General features: G+C 39.9%; 1 protein-coding gene across 1 annotated transcript in view; it reads right to left on the bottom strand.

Moving 5' to 3' along the window:
* Window positions 1-22,094, bottom strand: part of kif17 (kinesin family member 17) — an 85,023-nt gene extending 62,929 nt beyond the window's left edge. The window contains exons 1-3 of the mRNA XM_060851912.1: window positions 21,781-22,094; window positions 8,557-8,703; window positions 7,743-7,844 (exon numbers count right to left, since the gene is read on the bottom strand). Of these exons, the coding sequence (XP_060707895.1) occupies window positions 7,743-7,844; window positions 8,557-8,703; window positions 21,781-22,011 (480 nt within the window). The 5' untranslated portion in view covers window positions 22,012-22,094. The remainder of the gene's footprint in view (window positions 1-7,742; window positions 7,845-8,556; window positions 8,704-21,780) is intronic.
* Window positions 22,095-22,361: the final 267 nt, after the last annotated feature.

Here is a 22,361-nt window from a genome sequence, read left to right as displayed (position 1 = left end):
AATACGGTTTCAACATATTCACATGACATACCCAATACATGTCTTTTCTATCTGGCATCTTTACTAAATAGTTCACCTGACTCAACTTTTTCTCAATTTGACAGGGACCACTAAACCTGGCTTTGAAGGGATTGTCTACCACTGGTAATAGTATTGACACGTCATCCCCTTGGGAAAACGTTCGAGCTTCAGAGCTTTTATCTGCCACCTGCTTCATTCTATGCTGTGTCCTCTTTAGGTGCTGTTTAGCTAACTCACCTACTCTATTTAATTTGTCTCTCACCTCCGATGCATAATCTAAATGCGAGATCTCCAACTTTGGTCCTGTCAATTTTTCTTTAATTAATTTCAAAGGACCTTTCACTTCATGCTCTAATATTAACTTGAAGGGAGTGAACTGAATAGATTCATTTGGGGCATCTCTGATGGCAAACAATACAAATGGGTTACCTTCATTCCAATCATTCGGGTAGTCTTGACAGTATGCTCTCAACATGGTCTTCAAGGTCTGATGTGACCTTTCTAAAGCTCCCTGGGATTCAGGATGATACACACTGGTTTTAAAGTGCTGTACACCTATGCCATCCACCTATGCTATCCATAACCTCCTTAAACAGCCTAGCAGTAAAATTTGGACTTTGGTCTGACTGAGTCTCTGTGGGCAATCCATACCTTGTGAAGAAAGCTACTAACACCTCTCCTACCGTTTTTGCCTTGATACTTCATTTGGAATTGCCTCAGGAAATCTGGTAGACGCATCCATTATAGTTAACAAGTATTGGTTCCCACTTTTAGTTCTCAGGAGGGGAGCTACATTATAATCCATGTGAAAGGTTCTTCAAATGTGGGAATTGGCAACAAAGGTGCTAGTTTTATTAGTACCACCTGGCACGTATGACACAAATGGCAAAAGTTCACCATATCCTTGTGCATTCCAGGCCAATAAAAATGTTTTTGTACCTTAGCCTGAGTCGTATGAACCCTTAGGTGACCTCGTACAGGTAGTTCATGTGCTACCGTAACACTTCCCGTCTGTATGCTACTGGCAACATAATCTGGGTATTTGAGCCCATTTCCCTTCTGTACTAACCTGCCATGGTCTCCACTTCCAACTTAAGATTCTGTATTTCAGATAATAACCCTCTGGAATATTCTCTGCTTCATTTTCAGAGTACGTTTCCACATATATATCTTTTACCATCTTGTTTTGCTATTGCAAGTCTCTTAGTCTTTCAGGAATAAACACTTCTGGATGACCCTCTGCCTGTTCAGGTTTTTCCTGCACCATTACTTCAAACAGGATATCTGCTAACTGAACCTCAACGCCTTCATTTTTCTCTTGACTTTTCGCTTTATGCTGTGATTTATGATAGTGGGATCTGGTTACCATACAGTCTGGGAAAATACCAGGATAGTTCTGTTTTAACTCCTCAGTTTCTTGGTCTTCGTTGGGCTTCTCCACTACAAGGGGTGTCACTCCCACCTTGGATCCTGCCAAATCATCCCCAGAACAAACTGAATTCCTGGAACTGACACTTTGTCAATCACTCCCACTGTAACTTCCCCAGTCTTACGTTGGCACTCCAACCTGATCTTACATAGGGAAACATGAACTTTCTGTCCATCTATCCCACAAATTACCACACTCTCGGGTAACAGGTCAGAAAGAGTGCATATTTGCTCATCCCTTACTATTAGCAACTGGTATCTCTCAAAATTATAACTTTCAGTCCTTCTCCCCCTGTTCTGAGCAAATTTTACCCAGAGAAGCAAATTCTTTGTAGAGATCACGTACTAATTACCCAGCCCCTGCCTAGGCTGTGCACCCTCCTGCAGCTCCTTGGTTCTCAGGGTCTCTTCACTACTTTCACTAATCCATTGGCTTAGCTTCTTTTACCACATCTTTTCCCACAATGCCTTTCTTTAACGACCATCGCCGCGACCCACTTTACCACAGTGGAAACACCTGAGGCCTTTCACCTCCTTTCCACCCTCTTGGGCTTCTTTTTTATCCTGTGGTAAATTCTTACCAGTGCTCTCTACTCTTGGTTTAGTAGTGTAGGTTCTCTCCTTCTCCCAACTTCTATCCCTCACAGGACGAAATTCTGGCCAGAAGCTCGTCTTATACACCAACATGTACTCATCTGCTAATTCTGCTGCCCTTCTCACTTCCTGAACTTTCTGTTCCTCCATGTGAATTCTTATCTCTGGAGGTAAGTTTTTAAACTCCTCCAGCAGAATAATGTCTCGTAGGTCTTATCTATTTTTAAAGCATGCACCTATCGATCAAAAGGATTATGTTTAATTCTTTCGAACTTAACATAAGTCTGACCTGGTTCTTTCTTTATGTTTCTGAACCACTGTCTATATGCTTCTGGTACCAATTCATAAGCACTTAAAATAGCCTGTTTAACCTCTTCATAATCTCTTGATCCCTTATCTGACAGCGCAGCAAATACCTCACTAGCTGTGCTTACCAGTTTAGTCTGAACTAGCACTACTCATAAATCCTCGGATCACTCCATTTGCCTAGCCAATTTTTCAAATGAGATAAAGAAGGCTTCAACATCTTTCTCATCAAAATGTGGCAGAATTTTGACATATTTGTATATCACTACCTTCTCTTTTAATCTCCATCCTGTTAACGTGGCTTTGCTGACTAAGTCGCAACTTCTCACGTTCAAATTCTCTCTCTTTTTGCTCAGGTAAGAACCTTCTCTCTGTCTGCTTATCTTCTAACTCCATTTTCCTCAATTGTAATTTGAGTTTTTCTACCTCTACTGCACTTGTCTGTTTCTCTGACACACCTAATTGTTTGAGTAAATCCCTTACAATTTCAGCTTTACTTTTGTCCTTGATTAAACCCAAATCTAACTTTGTTGTTAATTCTAAATGTATGGCCTTTTTCTTTCCTTCCAAACTTCCTTGGAAAATTTGAGAATCATCTTCAAATCCCAGAACCTCTTTAGCATTTTTAAGAGCTATTTCTCTCATTTGTAGTTTAATCAACCAGAAGTCACCAAAATTAAATAAAATGTCTCACCTACATTTTATTTAAAGACTAGGACACTAACCTGCAAGTGTTTAAATCTGCTAGGATCTTTCCTACCCCAAATCTATTCAAATTTATCTAAACCTGTTCAAATCACAGACCTGAGCCACCAAAGCATTGGATTGTGTCATTGGCTTTTAAGACTGTCAATTTACTAAACTTAAAGTTGATTGGAGTTTGATATTTTTCAGGGTATAGTTCAAATTAGTTTTGTTGTCTCCAGGCAACAGTGCTCTCTACTCTCAGCTAATCGAATTGTTCGACCAATGTTACATTATATCTTGTACAGAATACTTGGTAGTGTGCCAGGTAGTTTTGCTAGCTTTTAACTCACTTAAAGGTATGGTACACCCACATCTTCATAATACTTGCTCCCCAAAATGATCTCCCTATATTCATTTTCTAAGGGGCCTATGTTCACTTTGATCTCTCTCTACCTTTTTATATATTTAATGAAGCTCTTATCCTCATATTTGTATAATCCTTGCTAGTTTTCCATTGTAGTTTATTTTCTCCACTTTTATTATCTTTTTAGTCCAACTTTTCTGGATTCTGAAGTCATCCCAGTCTTTGGGGTTATCCTGACCTTGACCTCCTTATATGCTTTTTTCTTCCATCTTAATACTGTTCTCTAACTTCCTTGGTTAGCCATGATTGATTTATCCTTCTCTTTGCATCTTGCCCCCTTCCTGGGATGTATTTTGCAGAGAGTCATGAATTACCTCTTTAAGTGTCTGCCACTCCTTCCATACTGTCATTCCTACTAATCCATGTGTGCAGTTCACTTTAGCTAACTCTGGCCTCATTTAATTGTAATTTCCTTTAAGTTAAACACTTGTTTCTGATCCAAATTTCTCATTCTGAAATGGTGTATTAAATTCTATTACTTTATGATCACTACTTCCTAGGAGATCTTTTACTTGGAGGTTATTTATTAAACCTGCATCATTACTCATTATCAGATCCAAGGTAGCCTGCTCACTAGTTGTGTTCATGACATATTGCTCTAGGAAATAATCCCTAATACACTCTATGAATTTGTTGCCATATTTTAATGAATCCAAACAACATGAAGATTAAAGTCATCAATAATTATTGTGCTGTTTTCACATTCTCTTATAATTTGGTGATTTATAGTTTTTCCCACAGTGCAACTACAGTTTGGAGGTCTGTACACTACTCCTACTAATATCTTCTTTCCCACTAGCAAATCAACAATGGCATTTTTTAATCTATTAACAACCAACAGTAAATCTATCTAGGTCCTTCACATCATTTAATGTTGTGTTGAGTTCTGAAAAGTTAAGACTCAATGTTGGGTGGAGTTATGTAGCTTGGTAGAAAATCCCAGTGATAACTTCTAATTAGCATTGTGTGTTTACCTGCATCTTCATCCCCTGACTGCCAGGGTTCATTAAATGAGCAAGCACTTTTACGAAGATGTCCTACATACCAATTGTGTGTATATGTTGTTCCTCATTTCTGTGCCAGATGTCACAGTGTCGTGCAAATGCAAAAAACTGTAAATGCACTGGAAAAGTTAGCCTCTACAAGCTTTATAGTAAAATTAGAAAGTATTTCTATTTTATAAGACTAACAGCTGCTCCTTGTAGGATGGATGAAGGCTCATATGCAGTATAAGCATTATCATGGACCAAATGGACTGAATGGCCTATTTCTTTCCTGTACATTCCGTTTAAATTTAAAAACAAGTACCCTTTTCTTGTCGGAAGATCGTTTGAAAGTAAGCTTCCATTTATATTCTTTCCTGGAAGGTTAAAATTAATTACAGCTATTTTCCCTTGGTGTTATAACAATATTAGCTGAACACCATTTGCACTGCTCTAAATAATTATTGTATCCCCATTCTATGCCTCAGAAACTAACCATACTTGCACTGAATTGGCAACCACAGAGTCTAATTAAGGAGGAAACCGCACACCATCTACCCTGAGCACAGCACACCTCTGAGACAGAGAGAGCACAGAATGCTCTATGAACATCACACCCAAGAAATAAACAAGACCAGGATTAATAAATTATAAACAAGTTGAATTCATGTTACTGCTTTGTTCTCTGCTACACAAGCAATAGCTTGAATGTCCCTAGTTGTATCTTTTACATCCCAGATTGAAAGTTTTTGACCTCTAGAACTAACATCAAAGATTAACATTTTGAAGGACAGTGTTTTCAATTTTGTATGCCAGCCATATGGAGAACACTAAAGTAATATGATGTGACTTAATCAATAGTTTGATGTATATCGATTTCGTTGATTGATTTCAATGACTTATTGATGGAAGGGCAAAAGAGGTAACTGCCCTGTTCATATAACCTTGAAGTACTGCAGCAGCCCTATAAGGGAATCCTTAGATCCTCATAAGTTTGAAAGGGACGGAAAAAGAAAATGTTAGGTTTCACAGGACTTAAAGGACAGATATTTATATCTTGGAGAAACGCGGTAGGGTCAAAACAGAATTATCATCAGGCCATAAGAAGCTCCCTGCAAATACATCCCAAATGCTGCAGGGACATAAATGGTTAGTCAAAAGTTTCAACCCCATCAGAAGTTCAGGGTATACCTCAGAGTGAAAAATTAATGGCTGTGACAGACAACCCAAATTCCTACCTTACTATGAAAACCAAACCTATTTTTTCACACCTCTAGCAATACATGAAGAGCAGTAAGAAAAATAAATGGCAGGTAGCATAAGATGATTCAAAAAGAAAAACAACCAACCAGGAGGCTCCCTAGATCAGTAAGGAAGCAATCCAAGAACTTTGTATCCTGTTTCAATCAAATCAACAAACATCACCTCAAGAACAAAATTAAAATATGACAAGGTATGCTTCTGAAGTCTTCATTTCTACTGTGTACATAAATATCTAAAGTAATTCATTTTTACATAGACTCATAGAATAACAAAGCATGGAAACAGTCCTTTGGCCTAAACTGGTCAATGCTGACCATGGTGCCCATTCAGAGTTCCAATTATATACATTTGATCCATATCCCTCTAAATCCTTCCCACCCAGTGTTTTTTAAATGTTGCTACTGTACCTGCCCTAACCATTTTCTCTGGCAGCTCTTCCCATATATGTACCACTCTCTGCATGAAGAAGTTGCCCCTCAGGTTCTTCTTAAATTTTTCCCCTCTCACTTTAAACTCATGCCCTCTAGTTATCAATTCTCCATCCCTGGGGAAAAAAAGACTATATGCACTCATCCTATCTATGCCCCTCATGAATTTATACACTTCAACAAGGTCACCCCTCATTCTCCCATGTTCCAAGGAATACAGTCCTATCGTGGCCAAACTCTCACTATAACTCAGGCTCATCTAAACATTGGTATTTACAACAAATCATTCTTTCTGTGCTTCTCCTGACTCTATGTGTCATTCTTAAGCCTATCCTAGTGTGACCTATGGCTGTAGGTACTCAGCTATAAAATGATGTTATTTCAATCAAGAAAGTCCTGTTCTCAGGGTTTCAGGGTGACTGGAGAATTCCTCCACAGGCTGTGTCATCGCTGCAGGTGCGTAGGCATCTGATACTTACATCTGTGGCATTGTAGCCAGGATATTGTCAGAGTTTGTCACCTTTGTTGCATCCAGGGGGAATCAGCTGTATCTGTGTATCCCATGGAATGAATTAAGGTAGCTGAAGACTAGCTTCTGTGATGCTGAAACAATGGGAAAAGCCCAGGAGAGATCAACACTTCTGGATGAAAATGATTGCAAATGCTTCAGTCTTGTCCTTCATGCTCATATGCTAGGTTTCCCCATCATTCAGATTGAAACTCATGGAGTTTCCTCCTTCCATTATTAATTATGCACCATCATTTACATTTGTATGCTTCAGGATTTCCGAGCTTTCATTATTAGGATTGCTCTGTAACATGCTGTTTCTCTGTTTAATATACAGGGTGCACATAATCCTGTGTTCCAGCTTCATCAGGTTGGCACCTTATTTTTAGGGGTTCTAGGTAATGCTCCAGGTGTCTTTTCATATATTCTCATTGAATCACATGTCGTCCTCAGACTTGATTGTTGTTAATGGTGTGGTAATTATATTAAAACTAATAATAAAAAGTTAGAGAGCATTGATTAATTAAGTCGTTTAAGTACATATAAAGAGAGACTTTTCTCCTTGAAAGTGTGCTTCATTAGTTAATTATTATTTTTATTTATTTGGTACTCAAAAGAAACTAAAATGAGACTTGCAATTGATGACTGATACAGACCACAGGAGTTGCAGTACATTACTAACATCCAGAATATTTTTATTTGATGAGCTCCTTTCACAATTTTTGTTTTTGTTACAATATTTGATGTCTAAATTAGCAAGCCTGGCTACTCAAGAAAAGTTAAACTACAGCCTGGAACTTTTTGTAATTATTTTTCATTTGTACATAGGATGCGAAAATCACTGAGATGGCCAACACTTGTTATTCGTCCCTAACTGCCTTTGAGAAAGTGGTGGTAAGCTTGAACTACTGCTGTACATCTGGTGTAGATATACACCCAAAGTGTTGCAAATAAAGGAACTCCAGATTTTTCATCCAGCAAGGTAGATTCTTACAACTCAAATAAACACAAGTTTAATATAGACATTTGTCACACAAAAGATTTCTAATAATTTAAGTCAATGTATCTTGAGACAATACTCATGTAAATTTTGACTTTACCTCCAGCTTCTGTTTAGTGTCTTTGCCCAGAAGGTCTCGGATCTCTTCATTGTAAATTTCCAAATATGAAGCCCTCACCAGGAACTTTGTATTTTCTGTACACTGTGGGTGAACACACAGTGGCAGTGAAACCACTTAAACTGCTTACATTTTGCTGCAAAGTAATCAAAGCACTGAATGATATCAAATCTAAAAGTAATGATGTTGAATACGAGTTGATTATTTCATTTACAAATACCTAAGAATGCTGATACTGTATAAAGAGGAAGACAAAAAAAAACAATTATAACCAGTAGCATAAAATGTATTTTTTGAAGTCATTGTTCTTTACTGTCTCTCACAAGGATATAAAAGCAAGCAGCAACTCCTAATCCTGCCTTAATTTTACCTCCAGGGCAGCACAAGTTATTTGCCATCCAGTTTTAATTACTTCCCTGGGAATAATTGCCTCATCACTGGATATTAATGAGAGCATATTATCGATTCACTATGGTGAATCACAAATGTATATTTGTGTCTTGCCTTATTCAGGACTTATTGAAGTCCATCCGATACTGCTATTACTAATTCTCTTGAAGCATGTGTCCATCACTAAATATTTTGATATTAAAGCAGAATGGAATTCATTTTATTCACCTTTGAAACACTGGCATATAAGATAAACTCTACAAACCTAAAGCTATTACTGGAAAAATAAGAATATATGACAAATTGCATTGTATCACAGACTCTTTTACAGCATTCAGCACCACAATAATTTAATAATTAACCACAAGAATCCTAATTTATAAACTCTGAGCTGTAACTGAACTACCTGGATACTCTCAAATATATGTTCAAAAGCCCTGGGAATAACTCCTCGTTGCGAAGTTGGATGAGAAATGCCTTGCATGGTGAATGACTTCCCGCTTCCTGTTTGTCCATAGGCAAATATTGTTCCATTGTAGCCTTCAGTGACACCCTAGAAAAGAATGGAGTTGCTCATAATTTAAAATTATAGATATGAAGGCATTAAATGGTATCTAGATCAGCTACAATATGGAACAAAGAAGATTTTTAAATTTATATATGTTATACAGTATATTCAAAACAATTCTAAACTTTATTTTAAAAATATTGCCTTTTCACATCCCTTCCAGTTTTCTTAAAATCAACTTCTTTCCTTTCTTTAATGTCTCCCTAACATGGGTACCTTTCTGACACCATAGGATGATTATTTCTATGTTAAAAAGTCATTTAAATCTAAATTTGAATGAGCAGCTAGATGGGAATGGAATTAAAAATAGTCTTTAGAGTTTCTACTGGGAGTAAAATACGTAGTTTCAGTTTTGCCAATAATGATTTGAAGACACAGAGGAGTTAAAGATTATTGGAAGTAAACCTCTTCTTCTAACTAGCAATTGACTGGCAGGTCTATCATGTTGCTGCTAAAGAAAGGCAGGGAACATTTTCTTTAAATTATGGATAGGCAAGAAAAACTTGCACTTATATTGCAACTTTCACAATCACCAGACTTCTCAAAGTACTTTAAAAATAAGTGCTATTATGAACTGTACCCCTTGTTGGAATGTAGGAGCAGAACAATAAAGTGGATAAATAACTTGAGAAGTGGTAAAATAATTTGAGAGGTAACAGTGCATTCGTGCTGGTTTCCTGAAAAATGTGGTAACCTTTTTACATGATATTTTCAGTGTTTTGTGTTACAGGAATAGAGGCAAATTAAGGTGAGAAAAATCTTTTTTTCTTTAAAAGGCATCTGGACGGGTATATGAATAAGAAGGGTTTAGAGTGACATGGACCAAATGCTAGCAACTGGGACAAGATTAGGTTAGGATATCTGGTTAGCATGGACAAGTTGGACCGAACGGTCTGCCTCTAGATGCCAACAAACAAAAAAGATATTGGGGCACTTAATTATAAATAATTCCTTCATGTGTTTCAACACTCTTAAACACAATGTCTGATGGGAGATTGTTCCGGATTGCTGACTTCACCCCATCTTCTCTGTCAATCTTTCTCCTCCCCTCTCCCAGGATATCACTACTCACATCCTGCCATTTGTTCCTTCTTATTGAGCTAACTATGCAGCTCCTGCTAGTCAGCCAATTTCTTAAACAGGTCAACAACTTGCCCTTAGTTCCATGAGCTTCAACGTTAACCAACAGACTATCAAATGGCTACTGGATATCCATATAAATAATTTGCAGACATTTCCTTTACATTATTTTAAACACTTCTTCAAAAATGCAACTGAGTCCGTTAAGCATGATCTATATTTTATAAATCCATGTTTTGCACTCTCTGATCAGCTGAAAATTTCCGTCATGTTCAGTCACCTTATGTTCACTTATCTTGCAACTAGAAAAATAAGTGATTCAGAGGATATTGCTGCAAATAGCTTATCTACACCACTGTGTGGCATTGTGCTGCTTCATGAGGCAGCTGGACAAATCAAAGCCTTCTGGATCACATATATTCTCAACTAAATTAGGTGGATTTTCAGGCAAATGACTGAAGATTTGCTTAAGCAATAAAAAAAGGGGTGAAATGATTTCTGCAGAAAATCAACGCTCTACTTCACTGCAGGTTTTTCTGGAACATACACAGACAACTGAGAGAAATTCACACAGTAAAAATGGAGCAACAGAAGAAAATTAACATACTGAAGAGGAGGAGTGTATAAATACTAAACCAGGTTAAAAGAGCATCAATGAAGTACATTAGCCTTAGAGCAAGTAATTGAAGTACTTAAACTAGTTTCCATCTGATCACAAGTGTGGCTGATGCTAGTGTTGAACTTTCAGCAAGATTTGGGGCACTGATTATTACTACAGAGCAAGTTCTTCTAGATGCCAATCCTGTGTAGGAAAAGTAATTAATTTCCTCAAAACTTAAAGTTTATTTTATTGTTGAAACTGGTGAAATCCTAATTTCTGCTAGAATTTCTGAGGTATCATTGACCAAAAAGAAGCAGCATCAAGGTTGAGACTGTGGAAGTAGTAGCACCATTATTTATTCAATTAGTATCAGGGAAATCATCATTTCCTCAACTTGGAATAGTATTCAAAATCATTTTCACCCTTCTTTTCATTGACATGATTTGTTTGGGATATTTTTCATGGGGGCTAGAAGTGCTTCAGTCTTTTAATCCGTTGTATGAAGCAGAAGATGATTTCAGCTTGATGTTTTCACCTATACGGGAATTTGATTGTTCAAGTCCTAAAATTTTGTCTTTTGAATCAGTTCTTCCTTGATTAGTCTTCACTGCTTTTGCCTTCAGTGTCATATCCGGACACTGGCATTGTATCTGTATTCCTGTGAGAAAATAACGGAGTACACAATTCTCACTTCCTCAAAACAAGCCAAGAAGTTTGGCAAAAAGACTTTGGTGGTGTGGGGAGCAATTGGATAAAAATGTAAATAGTGAAAGAGCAGAAAGAAAGACTTTGTAGGAAACTGTAGTATAAGGGATTCACTGCTGTTATGCCAGTAGCTAAGAGTGCATCATCACTGCTGTAAGATCAGTGGAACCAGAATTTAGTGGAAGAATGTTCTAAAGTAATCCTACTGAATCATGTCTCTGTAAGTTGTGAAAATAGTTAATACATTTTCATCAGTTTGTATTAGTATGGCTTCCGGTCCTCAGATGTTTCAGAATCCTGTTACGATAATTCTACAAATATGGGAAGTTCTAAATAAAATAACTTTTAAGGAAATTGTTAATAATCACGAAATGCAATTTTGTTTCCGAAGGAGTTGGCTGGCTTCCTAAAGGAAAGTATTTTAATATTTATTTAGTTAATTGCAGCAGCTAACAGTCATACTATATGACATTGTTTGCTGAAAAAGAGGCAAGCAGCCAGAGTGATGCTAAATATCCCCTCTAGCATGTGGTGTGGAATTACAAATTGCCATGTTGTCAATGGTACTGAGGAGCAAACATCATCCAAAGATATTTTACTTGATCACTAGCCAATGAACCCTTTCAGAAGGAGGTTCAAATAGCTGTCAACATAATGAGACTCCATGGTGAGAGGAACTGACCGGGGATTTTGTGGCAGCAGACGGGACTTAAGGATGGTGTGTTGCCTTCCTGGTGCCAGGGTTAAAGACATCACAGACCGAATGCAGGAAATCCTCAAGAACGAAGGTGAAGAGCCAGAGGTGGTGGTACATGTCGGCACAAATGATGTCAGGAAGAAGAGGAGGAACAGCAGGACTTCGGAGAACTAGGAAGAAGGCTGAAAAGCAGGACGTCCAAGGTGGTTATCTCCAGTTTGCTTCCAGTTCCTCGGGCTGTTGAGGCCAGAAACAGGGAGATAATGGATTTGAATGTGTGGCTGGGGAACTGGTGCAGGAAGCAAGGATTTAAATTCTTGGATCACTGGGGTATGTTTTGTGGTAAGCATAAATTCTACAAGAGAGATGGTGAGGGACCAGCATTCTGGCAGGCAGGTTTGCTATTGCAACACAGCTACATTTAAACGAAGTAGCGGTGGGGGGACAAACTGGATGTTTAAGAAGGAAATTGGAGGGAAAGTTAGAACAGGGGAAGTCAAGAAAGACAACTGTATTAATGAGGCAGAAAACTCAGAAAGGAATCATGCTGTAAGGTTGTGTGAAATAGGAGTTGATGGGAAGGGTGAGGGCAGTAACAAATTAAAAATACTGTACATGAATGCACGAAGCATTAGAAATAAGATGGATGAGCTTGAGGCACTTTTGGAAATTGGCAGATGCGATATTGTGGAGATAACTGAGACGTGGCTTCAAGTGGACAGGGCCTGGGAAACGAATATTCAAGGCTGCACGTGCTATCGTAAGGACAGACTGACAGGCAGAGGGGGTGGGGTGGCCATGTTGGTAAGGGATGATATTCATCCCTTGCGCGGGGGGACCTAGAATCAGGGGATGTAGAATCAGTGTGGATAGAGCTGAGAAATACTAAGGGTAAAAAGACCCTCTTGGGAGTTATCTACAGGCCCCCAACAAGTAGTCTGGATGTCGGATGTAAGTTAAATCAGGTGCTGAAATTGGCCTGTTGCAAAGATGTTATTACAGTTGTTATGGGGGATTTCAACATGCAGGTAGACTGGGAGAATCAGGATGGTACTGGACCTCAAGAAAGAGACTTTGTGGAGTGCCTCAGAGATGGATTCTTAGAACAGCTGGTGCTGGAGCCGACCAGGGAGAAGGCAATTCTGGATCTGGTATTGTGCAACGAACCAGAATTGGTCAGGGACCTCAAAGTGAAGGAGACATTGGGAAGTAGTGACCATAATGCAATAAGCTTCAATCTGCAATTTGAGAGGGAGAGGGTACAATTGGAAGTGACAATATTTCTGTTGAATAAAGGGAACTATGGAGCTATGAGGGAGGAGCTGGCCAAAGTTCAATGGTGCAATACCTTAGCAGGGATGACAGTGGAGGAACAATGGCGGATATTTCTGTGTATAATGCAGAAGTTGCAGGATCAATTCATTCCAAAAAAGAAGAAAGATCCTAGGAGGAGGCATGGGTGGCCGTGGCTGACGAGGGAAGTTAAGAAACATATAAAGTTAAAAGAGAAAAAGTACAACATAGCAAAGATAATTGGGAAAACGGAGGACTGGGAAGCTTTTAAAGAGCAACAGAGGACTTCTAAGAAGGAAATACGCAGAGAAAAAATGAGTTACGAAGGTAAACTGGCCAATAATATTAAGGAGAATAGTAAAAGTTTTTTTAGGTATGTGAAAGGCAAAAAAATGGTTAAGACTAAAATTGGGCCCTTGAAGACAGAAACAGGGGAATATATTACGGGGAACAAAGAAGTGGCAGAAGAATTGAATTGTTACTTCAGATTTGTGTTCACTGGGGAAGACACAAGCAATCTCCCTGAGGTAACAGTGGCTGAAGGACCTGAACTTAAGGGAATTTATATTTGCCAGGAATTGGTGTTGGAGAGACTGTTAGGTCTAAAGGTTGATAAGTCCCCGGGGCCTGATGGTCTACATCCCAGGGTACCAAAGGAGGTGGCTCGAGAAATCGTGGATGCGTTGGTGGTTATTTTCCAGAGTTCGATGGATTCAGGATCAGTTCCTGTGGAGTGGAGGGTGGCTAATGTTGTACCACTTTTTAAGAAAGGTGGGAGAGAGAAAGCAGGAAATTATAGACCAGTTAGTCTGACCTCAGTGGTGGGAAAGATGCTGGAGTCATTTATAAAGGATGAAATTACGACACATCTGGATAGTAGTAACAGGATAGGTCAGAGTCAGCATGGATTTATGAAGGGGAAACCATGCTTGACTAATCTTCTGGAATTTTTTGAGGATGTAACTCTGAAGATGGACGAAGGAGATCCAGTAGATGTAGTGTACCTGGACTTCCAGAAAGCTTTTGATATAGTCCCACATAGGAAGTTAGTGAGCAAAATTAGGGCGCATGGTACTGGGGGCAAAGTACTAACTTGGATTGAAAGTTGGTTGGCTGATAGGAAACAAACAGTAGTGATAAACGGCTCCATTTCGGAATGGCAGGCAGTGACCAGTGGGGTACCACAGGAATCGGTACTGGGACTGCAGCTTTTTACAATATATGTTAATGATATAGAAGATGGTATTAGTAATAACATTAGCAAATTTGCTGATGATACAAAGCTGGGTGGCAGGGTGAAATGTGAGGAGGATGTTAAGAGATTACCGGGTGACCTGGACAAGTTAGGTGAGTGGTCAATTGCTGGCAGATGCAGTTTAATGTGGATAAATGCATGGTTATCCACTTTGGTGGCAAGAACAGGAAGGCAGGTTACTACCTAAATGGAATCAATTTAGGTAAAGGGGCAGTACAGAGAGATCTGGGTGTTCTTGTACACCAGTCAATGAAGGTAAGCATGCAGGTACAGCAGGTAGTGAAGAAGGCTAATAGCATGCTGGCCTTCATAACAAGAGGAATTGAGTATAGGAGCAAAGAGGTTCTTCTGCAGCTGTTCAGGGCCCTGGTCAGACCACACCTGGAATACTGTGTGCAGTTCTGGTCTCCAAATTTGAGGAAAGACATTCTGACTATTGAGCGAGTGCAGCGTAGGTTCACGAGGTCAATTCCTGGAATGGCGGGATTACCTTACACTGAAAGACTGGAGCGACTGGGCTTGTATACCCTTGAGTTTAGAAGACTGAGTGGTGATCTGATTGAGACATATAAGATTATTAAAGGATTGGACATTCTGGAGGCAGGAAACATGTTTCCACTGATGGGTGAATGCCGAACCAGAGGACACAGCTTAAAAATACGGGGTAGACCATTTAGAACCGAGATGAGGAGAAACTTCTTCACCCAGAGAGTGGTGGCTGTGTGGAATGCTCTGCCCCAGAGGGCAGTGGAGGCCCAGTCTCTGGATTCATTTAAGAAAGAATTGGATAGAGCTCTCAAGAATTGTGGAATCAAGGGTTATGGAGATAAGGCAGGAACAGGATACTGATTAAGGATGATCAGCCATGATCATATTGAATGGTGGTGCAGGCTCGAAGGGCAGAATGGCCTACTCCTGCACCTATTGTCTATTGTCTAACATTCACTGTCATGATATATACTGAGTCATAAAGTCACATACCATGGAAACAGACCCTTCAGTTCAACTCCTCTATGCTGACCATGTTTCTTAATATAAGCTAGTCTCACTTGCTTGTGTTTGGTCCATAGCCCTCTAAAACTTTTTTATTCGTGTACCTATCAAAATGTATTTTAAATGTAACTGTATCTGCATCTACCACTCTCACTGGTAGTTAATTCCACATATAAATCACCTTCTGAATGAAAATATTGCCCACAGGTCCCTTTTAAATCCTTCTCCTCTCACCTTAAAAATACGCCCCATAGTTTTGAAGTCCCTAACTCTAGGGAAAAGACCTTTGCTTTTCACCTTATGTATGCCCCTCATGATTTTATAGACTCTAAGAAGGTCACCCTCAATCTCCTATGTTCCACTGAAAAATTATCTCAGCCATCCAGCCTATCCTTAAAAATCAAACCCTCCAGTCCAATGCATCCTAGTACATTTCTTCTGAATCCTTTCCAGCTTAATAATATCCTTCCTATAGCAAGGTGACCAGAACTGGACACAGTGCTCCAAAAGGAGCCTCACCAATGTTCTGTACGGCCTCAACATGACGTCCTAACTCCTATACTCAATGGTCTGAGCAATGAAGGTAAATAATCTAACTGCCTTCTTCACCACCTTGTTCACCTCTGATGCAACTTTCAAATAACTAAATACCTGAATCCCTGTGTCTCTCTGTTCGACAACAGTACCCAGGGCCCTGCCCTTGTTTGTTTTACCAAAATGTTTCTTATCCAAATTGAACTCCATCTGCCAATCCTCAGTCCATTGGCCCAATTGATCAAGATCCCTTTGTAATCTGAGATAACCTTTTTCACTTTCAACTATAACACCAATTTTGGTGTCATCTACAAACTTATTAACCCATGCCGCCTAAATTCTCATCCAAATTGTTTATACACAGGTCATTCTGCTAGAATGTACATTTCATCAGCACGAAGTGGCTATAATGCAATTGATGAATTGTGGACTTTGTTTGGATAATGCAAACTTTCTACTGAATGGGTACAGGGATTTTCTATTAGCGCTCTTCTACAGTGGGATTCTCTATAGCGTTTTTCCATCGTATGATTTTCTATATCACGAGGTTGCAAAGGAACACAACTGTCGGGTTATAGCCAAATGATTTGTAAATAACAAACAAAAGTGGACCAGCACTGATCCTTGCAGAACATCGCTGGTCACAGGCCTCCAATCCAAAATAGCAACACTTGATCACCATTCCCTGTCTCCTATCATCAAGACAAGTGCGTATCCAACTGGTAAGCACTCCCTGAATCCCATGTAATCTAACTCTACTAATTAGTCTACTACATGGAATCTTGTCAAAGATTTTACTAAAGTCTATGTAGACAACATCTACCGTTCTGCCCTCATCAATCTTTTTGGTTATATCCTCAAAAATTCAATCGCGTTTGTGAGACATGATTTCCCACACTTCAATCTCCCTAATCAGCCTTCCCTCTCCAAATGCAAGTAAATCCTATCTCTCACAGAATCTTCTCCAACATCATAACCACCATTAATGTCAGTTTCACAGGTCCATAGCTTCCAGGCTTCTCCTTTATATTCTTTCTTAAATAAAGGCACAACATTAGCCACCCTCCAATCCTCTGGCACCTCAGCGTGGCTGCAGTTGATACAATTTCTCGGTTAGGGGGCCTGCAATATACCTCTATGAGGTCCTCTCCTGACCTTTGCTTCTCCAAGGAAAACAATAGCAGTTATTCCAATCTTCCACATGGCTCAGATCATCCAGACCAGGCAACATCCTGGTAAACCTCCTCTGCACCCTCTCCACTTAAATCACATCCTTCCAGTTGTGGCCTAACATTGTATACAGTTCAAGCATAACCTCCCTGCTCTTCAATTCTATGCCTTGGCTAATAATGACAATTACTCCATATGCAATCTTATCCAGCTAATCTATCTGCCCTGCTACCTTCAGCAATCTGTGGATATGCATAGCAAAATCCCCAGATCCACAGTAATTTCCCATTTCCTCCCGCAGAACAATCCCTTACCTTGTCAGCCTTCGTCAAGTGCATTATTTCACAATTTTCCAGACTGAATTCCATTTGCCACTCCTCTGTTCACCTGCCCAGTCTTTTGATATCTCTCTTCAATTTAAAGCTATCTTCTTTACTATTTACCATACAATCAACTTTTGTGTAATCCACAAACTTCTTGATCACACCTCCTACATTTATGTCAAAATCATGTCTAATCATAAACAGCAATTGTCCCAGCACTGGGTCCTGCAGAACCTCACAGGAAACAGGCTTGAGTGTCAAATGCCCTTACCGTTACCATCTTCCTGACCCTCAGTTAATTTTGGATCCAACATATTACTTTGTCATGGATCTCATGGGTTCTATTTTTTTTTACCAGTCTGCCGTGATAGACTTTATCAAAAGTACGGCAGATCACAAATATATTACCCACATTGAAACTCCAGGTTATGTTCTCAAAAAAAATTGATCAAACCTGTCAAACATGACCCATAACAAATCCAAATTGACGATCCTTGATTAATCCACATCTGTCAAAGTGCATAAATATTCTGTTCATCAGAATTATTTCCAATACTGCCAGGGTAAACGTCCTGGCCTGTAATTTCCTGATCTGGCTCTTCCTCCCTTTTTAATAATGGGACAATGTTAGCAGTCTTTCAAGTGAGAGCTTGACTCCACCCATTCATGCTGCTTCTATTGTTTCAACTTTTAAAAAATGCCAAGGCTCACTAGCTGACTTTATTAGCTTGGAGGAGACAGCTCAGCACCTATGCCTCAAAAACTCTCAAGAAAAATCACAGAAAAAATTCCCCTCTTAAACCACAATATCGACATACTCATGATATCCAGGTTCTTTGTTCTTACTGCCACTTTATAGTCTTTATGGGTTGGATGTGCCAGTATTAGACTGGAATGGACAAAGTTAAAAATAACTCAACACCAGGTTGTAGTACAACTGGTTTATTTGTAAATACAAGCTTTGGAGCGCTGCTCCTTTATCAGGTAGCTAGTGGGGTAGGGTCATAGGACACAAAATTTATAATAAAACATCAAAGTCTCATACGATTGATGCAATGTATTGAACAAACCCAGATTGTTGTTAAATCTTTAATCATGAAGAATGGGGATGCAGGTTTTGATTGATTAATATGTAAATCCTAGAACTTCTTTCAAGTTACAGTCCTGAGATAACTTAAAATTTCATTTTAAAAAAAAGTGACCTCTATGCTCAGACAATGTATTAAAGGTGCGAGGTTAGAGTCTGTCTGTATTCCAACATTGAGTCAAACTTGTTCTATGTCCAAAGTAGGAATTTATAAAATTCTGATGGACTGATTGCCTACAGATTGTGTACTTTTTGAACAAAATGCAAATTCACCCCATAGACTTATATATGTGTGAGTGTGTGACTGAGTGCGTGTATGTATGTGTGAGAGTGTGTGCGTGTTTGATATAACCTGTGCGCGAGTGTGATGGAGTATATGCCTGTGAGGGGATGTGCGCAGGAGCTTGTGCGTGTCTGAGAGAGTCTGCGTGTATGAGAGAGGGTCTGTGTGAGTGTGGGAGTGTGATCATGTGTAAGAGTGTGTGTGTGTGCGTGTGTGTGTGCATGTGTGCTTGTGTGTGAGTGTGTGTGAGAGAGTGCATAGTGTATTGGGGTCACCTGTAGTGTGACATGAACCCAAGATCCTGGTTGAGGCCATCCTCATGGATACTGAACTTGGCTATCAACCTCTTCTCAGTGACTCTGCATTGTTGCATTTCCCAAAGTCCCCCGTGGAGGACAGTCACCCGAAGATCTGAGGCCAAATGTTCTTGACTGCTGAAGTGTTCTCCGACTGGGACGGAACATCCCTGTCTGGCAATTGTTGCGCGGTTATAGTGTTGGCTTGGTCTCACCAATATGTCATGTCTCGGGGCATAATTGCCTGTAGAATATGAGGTATACAACTTTGGCCGAGTCACATGAGTACCAGCCACGTGCATGTTGGATAGTGTCCCCATGTGTAATGGTGATATCCATGTTGATACTCTGAAACATCTTGCAGTGCTTGCCATGACAGGGTTGTATGGTGTTGTGGTTGCTCTTGTCTTGAAGACTGGGTAGTTTGCTGTGAACAATAGTCTGTTTAAGATTTGGTAGTTGTTTAAAGGAGATAAGTGAAGGCATAGGGAAGATCTTGGCAAGCTGTTCATTCTCATCGATAATGTGTTACAGGCTGTGAAGAACATGGCATAGTTTCTCCACCCCCAGGAAGCAGTGGACAATAAAAGGTACCCTATCGGTCATATCCCATGTCTATCTCCTGAGGAGGTTATTATGGTTTCTCGCTGTGGCACATCAGAACTGGCAATCGATGAGTTGAGCATCGTATCCTGTTTTTATGAGAGCGTCCTTCAGAACCTTCAGGTGTCCGTCACATTTCCTCCTCATCTGAACAGATCCTGTGTATTCGTAGGGCTTGTCCTTAGGGGATGGCAGTTTTAATATGTTTAGGGTGGAAGCTAGAGAAGTGCAACCATGGGTTTGCGATAGAGTGAGGTACTGTGTGCCCATCCTTGATGGAGATGCATGTATCCAAGAATGAGACTGATTTTAAAGAATAGTCTATGGTAAGTCTGATGGTAGGATGAAACTTGTTGATATCACTGTGTAGTTGTTTCAGTTACTCCCTCGTGATGCTGCACTCCTCTAGCTTGGAGAACTTCAGCAGTCAAGGACATAAGGCCTCGGAAGTTCAGGTGACCGCCTTTCAAGGTGAATTTTGGGATATGCAATAACGCAGAGTCGCCGAGCAGAGGCTAATAGCTACATTTGGTACACATGATGACAGCCTCAACAGGGATCTTGGGTTTATGTCACATTACACGGAGACACACATAAACACACAGTCTTACATATGATCACATGCACACACATGCACTCTCCCTCTCTCCCCTACACACACATATGCGCATACACATATAATTTTTGGGGGTGAATTTGCATTTTTTTCCAAAGATGGTCAGTTTATGTGCCATTTTATAAATTCTTACTTTGGAAACAGAACCAGTCAGACTCAAGTTTGGAGTACAGACAGACTCTAACCTCACACCTTTAATGTATTATCTGAGCTAAGATGTCACCTATTTTTTGAATAAAATCTTAAGTTATCTCTGGACTGTGATTTGAAAGAAGTTCTGGAATTTACATATTAATCAATAAAAACCTCTATCCTAATTCTTAGTGATTAAAGACTTAACAGCAAACTCGGTTTGTTCCACACATTGCATCAGTTGAAAGACACTTTGACCTTTTCTATAAATTCTGTGTCCTATGATCCTGCCCCACTAGCCACCTGACAAAGGATTGTACTTCCAAATAAACCTGTTGGACCTTAACTTGGTGTTGTGTGACTTTTAACTTTGCCTTTATGGGGACACATTTGCCCTGTAACTCTCACTATTTCCTCCTTTAATGGCTCAACTGGTCATACACAGTTTTACACAGCTCTCAGTTCACTTGAACCAAATAATATCTTATCTTAGTAAAATTAGCCTCTCCCAAATTTACAGATTTTATTCCCAGATCATCATTATCTATTTCCTAACAATCAAAGCCTGAGTTATGATTGCAGTTTTGGAGAAGATTTGTATCTCAGGTTGTGAATCATGTCTGAGAACAAATCTCTCAGCTTACAATCTGAGTTATGATCACTATCTCCAAAATGCTCCATTACTGATAGTCCTTCTTCCTGTCTGGGTAATTTCTTATTAGGCCCAGAATTATTCCCTCCCTTAATGGACTTTCTAGATACTGGCTTAAAATGTTCACTCTCTTTGCTTTCCAAGGGCAAAAAAGTTAGTGAGTGATACATAATCTTATTACCTGCCTATCTGTCTAGTGGTCACACACTCTCTTCCTGCTTGCATTTCCTTAAAATGGTCCATTAATGTGTTTTATTCTTTCTTGTGACTTGAGTGTTTATGATCATACCCACTTATCCTTGGAGAGGGAGTATGCACAGTCAAATAGCATGTTTGAGCCCTTCAAAATCCAAAGGGCAATGCAGGGGCTAGAGTATATGGCTAATGATCAAAATAATATGTGAATTTGATTATATCAATTTAATTTTCAAAGTCTTTGATTTTTATTGCAGTGACCCCCCCAAGACAGTTGCTCAATTTAATTTGGCTTAGCATTTAGTGCCCATTCCTAATGAGGATGAAGAGAGAGAGGAGACGTGCATACTTGTATGATTGTAGACTTTGGGGTTTAGTTACACTCCTCTGCAGTTCGGGAGGGAGTTCCAGGGTATTGACCCAGCAACAGCATCACTGGCCTGTTCACTGTTAGTGTCTTGGTAGAACAAGCTGTGTGAAAATTGTTCTGTGATGCGACCTCCCCTCCTTTCCCAAGCCCTGTTCTGATATGTTGCGTCTGCTTTACCTCCACCAGCGGATAGGCGATCTCGTTGTACAGTTGCTCCGTGGTACTCTCTATGTAATAGACACCGTCGAAAGTGAACTGTTTGGGCGGCTCTCCGAGGACCCCGGGTTTCTGAATAAAACACTGGCCGCGGGCAGAGTCCATGGACACTACCACCTTACAGTTCAGGTCCCTCTCTCGGCTGTTGCTGGGTCTGCAGCGTACCACCACTCGCACTGTCTCCAAGGCCATCGTCCTCCTCCTCCTCTCCCCAGCCTGATGCAGTTTAGTTTCCTTATCAACGACGGTCCCCTCTTACAGGTCCCCCATCCCAGCCCCCCTCCACCATTCCTGGGACCGGGATCGCGCAGCCAAGCGTCGGTTGCTCGGCAACAAGCAGGTCCACTGACGATCCCAGTTTCCGGCAGGGAGTCCGTCACTTCCGTTTTTGTTGCCTGCCAACCGTTGCTATAGAGACAGAGCAATTGGGAGCTTTGATCAGTGCTCCGTGATGCTGTCCTTTCATAGACAGATTAAGGGAGTTTCCGCTTTTTTTATTTTAAATCTGTTCACAGATCAGAACAAAACGTGAGTAGTTTATG

Source organism: Hemiscyllium ocellatum, chromosome 37 (assembly GCF_020745735.1).
Source record: "Hemiscyllium ocellatum isolate sHemOce1 chromosome 37, sHemOce1.pat.X.cur, whole genome shotgun sequence".
Classification (NCBI taxonomy): domain Eukaryota; kingdom Metazoa; phylum Chordata; class Chondrichthyes; order Orectolobiformes; family Hemiscylliidae; genus Hemiscyllium; species Hemiscyllium ocellatum.
Note: the sequence above shows the minus strand (reverse complement) of the source record. Positions and strands in the feature narration are given on the sequence as shown.